The 9,931-nt window shown below is 41.9% G+C and overlaps 1 protein-coding gene across 1 annotated transcript in view; it reads right to left on the minus strand.

Moving 5' to 3' along the window:
- CWH43 (cell wall biogenesis 43 C-terminal homolog) overlaps positions 1 to 9,931 on the minus strand; it is a 28,754-nt gene extending 18,823 nt beyond the window's left edge. Inside the window, exons 1-7 of the mRNA XM_075420152.1 lie at positions 9,889 to 9,931; positions 9,188 to 9,379; positions 5,291 to 5,411; positions 5,020 to 5,174; positions 3,494 to 3,695; positions 2,401 to 2,489; positions 259 to 513 (exon numbers count right to left, since the gene is read on the minus strand). Coding sequence (XP_075276267.1) covers positions 259 to 513; positions 2,401 to 2,489; positions 3,494 to 3,695; positions 5,020 to 5,174; positions 5,291 to 5,411; positions 9,188 to 9,379; positions 9,889 to 9,931 — 1,057 coding nt within the window. The remainder of the gene's footprint in view (positions 1 to 258; positions 514 to 2,400; positions 2,490 to 3,493; positions 3,696 to 5,019; positions 5,175 to 5,290; positions 5,412 to 9,187; positions 9,380 to 9,888) is intronic.

Consider the following 9,931-nt stretch of genomic DNA (forward strand, 5'->3'; position numbering starts at 1 on the left):
GAGTTATCTGACTTCTTTTCACTTTGTCTTTTTCCCTCCACTGAATTCCACTTTCTAAATTTTAAACTATTTCTAACAGTACAGAAACAAGTAGATTACTTTTGCATGTCTCGCTAATTTTCTCATAGAAACTCTTACAGTAGTAAATCAAACAGAAGCTGAGCATTTGCAAAGACTATTTATAAGCTAGGTACATTTTAAACATCTGGTTGAGGCTAAGGCAAGCATATTTGTGTCTGTTCATAGTCATAAATGTACCTAAAAGAAGATGGGAGCTTTCTCTAACGTAAATTCCGCCAGGTACAAATTTATAGGCTGTACACCATACACAGAAGAATAATTCAAGAACAAAGGCAAACATGGCTGTGCTCATGGCCTTCCCAGGATGCAGACAGCTAACGAAGTGTCCAGTCAGTTGAGGCCACACACACATAGTAAAGACAGCAAGAATGCTGCCTGCAGCTGCAGCGCTCCAGGTGTGTAAATAAAGGAGACCGGCCGAAGACGCCAAACCTGTGAAGGGACAGAAAAGAACAGTGAGTCACAGTCAGGTATATTATCTGCCACCTTCTTTTTTGCATCCTGTCTAGGAAAAAAAGAGGGTCTGGGAACTATAACTGCGCTTCGCAGCCACGAGAACCGCATCACTAGAAGGACAGTTCCTCCCAATAGCCAAAGACAGCCTCTTACTTTTCCCAGTATCGCCCTGTCTTAAAGATTGCCTATTCAGCTGAAAACAGTGCAGCAAAAAGACAGCAGAGAAACATCATCAAGAGCCAAAACTGAACAGTTTTTCTTACACAGAGCTGTCCCAGCACAAGATTTGATAAGAGATTAACAGGGTTGCCTGTAATGAACCTCCTTTAACATAATACAAAAAGAATCAAATAGGTGAATGTGAAAAGAAAACCTATCTTTCCCTGATCTACTCTCCCTTTAGATAACCATATGATGGGTAAGAAAACAACTATCAATCATTTGCTAAGATCCTTGGTTTACCACACTGTCTTTAACTGTGACGGGATATGCCCCCAAACAGAACCTTAACAGCCATAGAAAATCTCTATAACAGCACGACTTCATTTTAAAACTTTATTGTAGGTAAGAAAATGTTTACTAACTTTCGCATCATGATAGCAAATGTACAGAAACATTTTTATATTCTACTCTTATGCATCAAGGTTCTGAGCATTTTAAACCACAATGCTTGAATCAGCTAAGAAACCATCCTGTACTTGTTTGAAATTAGCAATGTGTGTACATCAAAAATCAAATGCTCATACGGACATGACAATCTGCACACACTTTTCTTAAAACTAACACCTGCACCAAAAGGTAAATTATTTGGGCAACTGACTGTTTAAGGATTGCCAACTCTTGCATCTTTATTGTGACTTTCCTGATATTTGGTATTTTATTTTCATTCCTGACTAGGAGAAACTCCGTTTGCATTGAATTTCTTGCCTTCAAAGTTGTGGAAAATGACTTGAAAGTGTTGGCTCTAAAGTGCTCCAAAAAAGAGTAAGAGAAAAGCAAAGAAAAACATAACTCATCATTTCCCTTGGACTCTATATATTAATATGTCCCAGTTTAAACATTTGTAGGAAGTACTGCTATGTCTTCTTGACATAAACATCTACAAACAATTAGCTATGGCCAAAAAAGAAGCAGATTTACGTTTCTATTAAACAGCATTTATACCACTCGATTCCACTCAGATGGGCCTACAAATCAAACCAAGCTGCATCCCTCCCTCCATGCTGAGAAGGTATGGAAAACACCTTTCCGCAGTTCAAGAGCAGAATTATTTCCATCTCCTCCTACTTGCTCCATGCACAGCTTGCTCCACAGCATAGCTATACCATCCTCCTGAAAATGGATGTCCAGATCCAGCACTTGAACCCCCATCCCACCACCCAAGACCCACTGTATGCAGACTGATTCACAGATACATTGCTCCAGCAGGACTGCTTTGATGTTCATACTATTTTACTGCCTGGAGATCTTCGTCACTAAGGAGACAGAAGGTAAGCTTGCCTCCAGGCAAACTGCTCATTAAATGACAAGTTATTGTACCTCCTGTGGAAACGAGAGGCTTGTGTCATCTCAACCCTGTAACCCTAGATGTAGCCTTACACAATGCAGACAGTAAGAACCAAGAAGCTACTCATGGGAACAGAACCTCAACAGGGGCTTCTGAAGAGAACAACGCTGCTCTGCAACTGCCTGGAAATCTGGCCTGTAATCCTTACTCAACTGGTCAGACGTGTGTACTACAGTCCGTGACAAAGACGCTTTGATTAGCAATTGATTTTTCCAAGATGTGGGGTAGGGTCAGGGGGCTGGAGTAAAGGGAATAAGGTAATAGAAACAAAAATTCTGCTCAGGATTTGCACCTACCTACAAGAAACCAGGCAAAACTGGTGACAGAAGACCAGCTCCAAAATGAAAGCATCAGTCCATGAGCCAGGCCCAATAGAACTGTACCGCTAATACAACAAGAACGAGAAAGAAATCACACATTAATTTAATTTTATAAACACCTGGCGTTGAAAAAGAAACTTCTAGACACACAGAAGAGGATGCCTGGTAATATTTTATAATCCTTTTATTTTAAACATAGCTCAATTTGAGCACAAAATATCTTTATCTCACACCCTGCTACGTTTTCTCCCCTTTACTGGACACAAAAAACTTCCAGCTGAAAATAATAGCAGTTTATCATAATGTATAAGCCAGCTATGTTCAGCAGCAGAAGCATTCCACGGAACTACTGGGTACAAAAGGCAAAGTGAACTCAGAGAAAACGAGAGGGAGGAATCCACCCCAAACTGAAGTATTTTCTTCACTTCAAACACAGGATCCTACAGCATCCATTTGCTATCAGTCTTGGGTAGCTCTTGTGTATACTAATTTCAAATTATTAACCACCTCACCTACCACTACACGTAGCTGACTCAGAATAACTGATCTGGCCTCTTTCTAGATTTTGGCACCCATGTGAGCAACACACAGCATTAAGACTAAATTCTTACTGACCAAAACTTTACAGAAGTGTATCTTCTGATATTGCACACAGTTTACTTCTTTTATCTGCATGGATCTCTGACGTACACTATTTCCTGCCACCTCCTCTCTGAAGTCAACTGCCAGATTCATTTACTGCATACTATAGATGCGCTTAATTCAGAAATCCTTCAACCTCAGTCCTAATTTGAAAATTGTTTTGCAATGTGGCAAATCCAGTTTTTCATTGCTGAAATAAAAACTATTCGGTATTACAAAATTTTAAGATTTATTGGTATAGACACAATGCTCAGAGGTATTTGAAAGCAAGAATGAATCCACAAGTCCTCTGTGTGAAGTACCTCGTACCCACTTTATTCTGTGTAAGTTCTTATACCTGTCTGGTTCAGTTTTAACTTGTCACCCACTATAGCACTGGGTTTTGATTACTGTTTTGTTTAAATAATAATAATAAAAACCCACTTACCCATATGGATTAGGATCCGGACCTGTATGTGGATGTCCACTTACTGCCCATCTAGAAATTAATGAGACCTCTCCAAATATCCACAGGGTCAGGAACAGGAGGCTGCCAAAAGCAATCCCTGACAAAAGCCAGTGAGGGTGGGAAACAGTCTCCCTAACTGCATCACCAGATTTGTTTGCTTCTTGTTTCCTCTTGTCTCCACCTAGAATAAGAATAGAAATAGAGCTGAGCAAATTGTCAAATACTATTAGAAAGGGTTACTGAGAAAAAGAAATAGCCAAGATCACAAAATTACCAGAATAAACTACTGTCTTAGACACAAAAGCTAACTTATCTGATCATTCGTGGAAACCGGTAAGACAAAAAAATCTCTCCTAGCATTCCTAGGTCTGTCAGGAAAAGCTGCTCACCTTAAGCGTACAAAAATGGCAACAAGCCCATACGATTATTCCTCTTACTACTGGAATGTAAATAATTGGCTTTGAAAATCAGCAGAAAAGTTATTAGAATTTGTTCAGAGGATTCTGCTCTCTGAAACTCTAAACTCTGATAAGAACAAAACCTGACACTTTCAAAGAAGCCAGAAATAAACTCCCTTCCTTCTCTTTTTTCCATGCACTTTAGATCCTCTCTCACCTAAGGAGAAAGCAGCGCCTTTAATTGCATAGACACGTTGCTTTGTCACCTAGGAAGAAGACTGATTCCCTTCTTAATCTCCTGCAGTAGATTCCTTTTCTAAATGATGATGAAAACTCAGGCTTAATTTATGTCATGTAACACGAGTCTACAAACAATCCACACAATGCCAGTTTATACCCACTTACACATAGACAAGGTCTTATCTTTCAATTAATTCATTCAGGTTATACTGAGAAGGAAGGAACTTCTGAGGATTTAACATGAGCTGCCTTAACAAACCAACCTCTCTGCCTTCCTTGGCAACACTACCTTCACAGTTTTCAAGCGTGCTCAGCCTATGCCAACCCCTAGCTGCTGCGTATGCTGTCCAGACGCTCCAAGAACACAGGCAAATTTTGACCAGGACAACTTGTCCACTCTTCCAATTCATTCTGTTTATTTTGCCACATCAGCTGTTCCCTGTCTTTGTCCTGTCTCCCTTCCTCTGTCAAAAGATACACACTGGCAGAGAAACTCAAAGAGGAGCCTGAATTAAGAAAAAAACACAAACACCACAGGTGTTTCTTGCTGGAATGAGGATAATCCGTTCTGGTTTTACTGGTCTAGGTTATGCCTTTGTTTGTGTTAGTGTCACATCATTGATACTGCAATTAGTTGGCAGTTCCAACACAAACTTACTACAGCTTGTAAGAATTGTGATACCGATTCTGCCACGTTATGGGTGGATGGAAGTACCCCGTGGTTTCTAAAGCCTGCAATGCTCATGCATCGGGTCTAAAACCAGACCGTAGTGGGGAAAAAAAACAAAGAATCAAAACCCAGTGACACACAGATAGGTATGCCTTAGGCTGTTTTCATAACTGCCATCTTTGCTGTAATATGCTTACCTGAATAAATTCGCTCCACTGCTGCTATAAAACCAATTGTCAGTATGACAGTGTTGGCAGCTTGCGAGCTCCAGACTGGGTTTATTGATGTATACCAGATGCGAAGAACAAGGAGCATTATCTTGCCTAGCATGAAGCCCCATATCCTGATGAACCTACAACAATGAGTTTTTGAAATAGTGATGCATTTGATGGAAAAAAAAAAATCAGAAAAAAAACCCATTTTAATATAAAGAAATAGCACTACAATCCCATCAGTATAAGAAAATACCTTTGTAAACTGTTTCCTGACCACCATGTTACTGTTTGAACCAGCAATGAGGAGGAAACACCTGCAGCCAAGATGAAGAGTCTAACTGAAGCATTTGGTGCCTGGTATGATGCTAAGCTTCCTATAAAAAAACACACACATACACACACACATTGCTTTAATGGGCAACAGAATCGGGCAATAAGGATTTCCCATGCATTAGTTCAATCTTGTCTGTAATTTGGACAGCTACACCATTCATCTGAAAACACATAGCACTACACCTTTTTTTAAACAAACCAAAGAAATACAGGTATGGATAGAAACTGGCTACATATCACATTATACCAGTTACCATTTTCAGGAAAAAAAAAAATAACATGAAGCAATTACCCAAGACTGTACTGATTGCCTTAATTTAAGTACTTACGGTCATTGAATCCATAACTAGGATATATCAATAAAATATCTAAGCATACAGATGTTCCTGAACAGTGCACTTACACAACTCAAAAGCCACAGAATTTTATGTACGGTGATTGCTCCATTCTAAAAAGGATAAGGCTTTTGCCACAGCGTGCTCACAGATCTTAACAGTCATAAAAGAAAGTGCACTGTGGCAAAAGCCTTATCCTTTTTAGAACGGAGCAGTCATCATGTGTTGCACAAGGATTAGTAGGCAATTGCCAGAGCGGGTGTGAGCAAGGCTTTCTCTGGCCCAGTGTCCAGTCTTGGAGCGGTCACTTGCAGCCTGTGTCATCTTGTCACTGGAAACTGTCACTCCCCCAGTCACTGAAAGAGGCCGTGCCCATGCATCTCTGCCATTTCCCAGGGCACAGTGACCTCACCTCTACCAGCACTTTTAAACTCCATTAGCAGGTGACTACGGGTCACACACATTCTCGTAACTTCAGTCAGTGTGGCAAATTCCGGCCCAGGACTAGCGACGAACAGCAGAAGCAATGTCATTTTGCTGCCAGCCATTTGCTAAGTGAGTATGAGTCAAACCTGAAGAGATGTTAAGCAAGGAAGGCCAGAAATGGAGCTGCTGATTCTGGCAGTGCATGCTAGGAATCCTCCAACTCTCTATTTGGTCATTCTGCTCAGAGTAAAAGGTGCAAATCTTAGAGCAAAGATGGTAAAGCAAAATCAATGCGTGGTCAAGACGTACTTGTATGGACTTTAGCAGAGATTGCATGTACAATGCACACAGATTTCTGCTGCTAAATTGTGCTGCAATCTGCAGCTCTGCCTTTTCAAGTCTTTCATCACCTGTGCTAGCCGGATTAAAGCTAGCGTGGGTTTGTCAACTTACAGCAGACACACCTTTTCTTGCTGAGCAAGTACACCCAAAATGTATCTACCCAAACACTCAAATTTACTGTGTGTTGTCTGAAGACATAAATTGCAATGGACACTGTACTTCATTGTTGGCTGGCTTCTTTTTTTTTTTTTTGAATAGAACACAAAATTAAATAGTATGAAAGGATACAGAAATTAAAACAGACTGTCGAAGAAAATAAAGCTTCCTGACAAGGCAAAAAGAAAGATAATGATGAATCAGGGAAAAGCCTTTTCCATCAAAACCAAAAAATTCCAACCCCCTAACTATTCTGGTTTTAGCTAAGCATGAAGAATTTCCAGATTTTTTGATTGTGAAACTGAAGACTGACTATTGCCAGTGGAATGGGGTGGAGCATGCACGGGGTAGATTGTTCTGCCTGATTTTGTTCAACAGGCTCCAGAGGAAGGCCATGGCCTTTCTGAAAAGGGAAAAAGATCAAAGAGAAAGAAGGAAGAAGTGTCTAGATATGAAGGAAAGAAAGCAGGAAGAACTGAGGAACAGGAGAAACAGCAGCACAGTATGATAGGACAGAAATAACTTAAAAGACAGAATGAAGCAATGAGAACCAAGTAGATGGAAAGCCCTAAAGCCCAATGCTGCCTGTGCTGATAAGGGTAACTGGGTAAGCATCTGGAGAACTTGAAAATGTGCAGTAGGGAGGCACTGGCTGCTAAAGTCCTTGCTGGAGACAAGGGTGAGGAACATGCTCTTCCATCTTCCCCAAATGCTCACTTGTGGGGCAACAGGTAAGAAGAATACAGAGTAAGGACAGCAGAGCTGGGAGATAATACGGCGTAACCTTGCCAAGGGGTGGACAATATTAGGAGTATTCGGGAGACAGAAACAGCAGTGGGACACGGTCGCTGAGGGAACAGTTCTCCCGTTCAGGCAGGAACAAAGGTGAGAGCGTATCTGCGCACAGCAATGCTCGGGTTAGCCCAGGCTTCAGCGTCCCCACGCTCGGAGTGCTTCTGTGACCCCCTCCATTAACACCTCCTTTCCCCAGATCACTACTGAAGGTGCTAGCTTTTTGTCTGCAGTTCATGTCTTCAGGGGCTTGTGGTGCAGGTGACGCAAACAGGCATAAACCAACAGACTTTATGCACCATTACAGGCCCGTGACTGCTCTTTACTTAGCAGAACGGAAATTACACACATTTAAGCAATTTCCATCTCTGTTGGTAAAGTGAACTAGTAAACACAGCCAGCAAGATGATCTGAAGGGCTAAAATAAATATGGCAAACTTCGTGTCACTGTGTTATCTGAAGAAAGGCAGGGTGCAATTTGAAATGCTTACATTCATTACTAGTTTCTAAATTAGCAGATCTTGCAGAAAGCAATACACTGAGCGCCGCTGCAGGAAGCTGAAGTGGAAGATTCTGCTCACTGAAAAGCTTATTAAAAAACCAAAACAAAACAAAAAAGTATTAGGATGGATATGGTGGAAAGAGTAGAAAAAGAAAAGAACATGGTAAAACTATTCCTCATCTAAACTCATGATGCCAACAAACTGGGTTCAGTTATAGCATCTTTCTAGGGACAAAGAACAAGAATTCTGTTTTTAAACAAATCATGCAGGAAAAGTAAATAAGATGATCCTGTTCTGTCCTCTAACAGTAAAAGAGGAAAACTATATGCAAAGTGATTCTCTGATTACCATTTTCTGTTGATAAATGGGGAGGCAGGAACTGCTGCTTCTGAAACACATCACTTAGCAGCAGCATTTTCCCTCTGTGCAGGATGGAGAACCTTGTCTCCTGAGTTCATCCACATGTTGTAAACTCATTAGCAGTAACCTGCTTCTGAATGTAGCTGTAGCTGCCAACCCTTCCATCGTAGTTTAAGGACCAGGACACCTCGTCCCAACTAACTTTCAGAAATCAGTAAGAGCTAAGACTGGCACCAGTTAGCTGAGAGCAAAGAGGTAATCCCAGCAACTCTTGGTTTAGGGAGGAGCATGTGGGATGGGTAGTGAGGCCGCTTTAACTTCAATTTAAGATCAAACTTTCTTGCTGTGCAACTGACAGTGAGCACCATCTCACATTTAGCATGAGCCTATAACCCCATCAATACGCTACAGGCACACAGATTAAAAAAAAAAAATCTTAAAAGAAAAAACTGTCTCAGAAACCAAGTCTACCCAAAAGAACGTTTCACTCACAGCAGATTACTTTTACAACAGCCCCAAGCTGTTCTGTAACGTCTCATCCCTACCCATTGTCACAGACACAGAACTGCTACACAAAAAACACCTGCCCTGCTGATCTCTGTGCAATACTGAAAACATTTTTCCTATTGTGCATGACTTGTACTAACTTAAAAGCTTCTAGAAATAAAAGAGAAATGAGATTTGTGTTTAATTATGTGGTACTGGTCTAAAAACCAACAGAACGGACGCAAACAGCATTCTTCTGACCAAATCTAAAAGCTCGAGAGACAAAGAAAAGCATGAATTCGGGAGAGCGAGAACTTCTTCCTGTCTCTTCTCAGAATCATCTGAATTCTGAGGCAATGTGGAATGTTTATTCTTATACCAAGACGGAATCTGTCACTCACTACGGTGCATACTCACCAACCATGGCCAGTCTCAGCAGGGCTAGGACATACTTATTGCCAGCCAGCCTCCAAAGGGGACCAATTACCAAGAGTACTGGAGACAAGAAGGCAGCGGCAAAAACCTCCAGACCCGTCAGCGCCAGTGTCTGAAGGGGGAAGTAATAGATCATCGGTGGCAGTGCATGGTAAAGAGACCAAGAAACGTAGCCTAAGGAAAAAAAATAAAAGAAAAAGAACTCCATCATATATTTTCAACAGCGTGGTTTCCTGGAGATTACTTAGAAATAAAACCGCTTTACACTTCCAAATGTAGAATATCGAACGTATTTGAATGTAGTTCGAGTAACAACTGCCACTTTCTGTGAGGAAAAGTTTGCCATTTCAAGTTAAACAAACGTTGTTTTTCCAGGAAACAGAACGATGAGGAGGAAACGGCTCTTCCCCGCGCCCACCCCAGGCAGCCCAGTGCTCCAAGGCAAAAAGAACCCGCAGAAGAACCCTCAGCCGTGAGCATTATTTACTCATTTCCAGCGGGGGAGCTTATTTTGAAGCACCTTTCACGGGCGACACCTCCCCGCGGGCGGGAAGCCCCTCGGCCGCTCCCGGGAGAGACCCCGCCGGCGGGGCTGAAGGAAGCCGACCGACACCCTTCACCGCTCCCTCAGCGGGCACCGCGGCTCCTCACGGCCCCGCGCCCCCGGCACCGCCGCCACCTACCCAGGAGGCTCTCCGACAGAAGGGCCTTCCACAGGGGGAACAT

Source organism: Opisthocomus hoazin, chromosome 5 (assembly GCF_030867145.1).
Source record: "Opisthocomus hoazin isolate bOpiHoa1 chromosome 5, bOpiHoa1.hap1, whole genome shotgun sequence".
In the NCBI taxonomy this organism is placed as follows: domain Eukaryota; kingdom Metazoa; phylum Chordata; class Aves; order Opisthocomiformes; family Opisthocomidae; genus Opisthocomus; species Opisthocomus hoazin.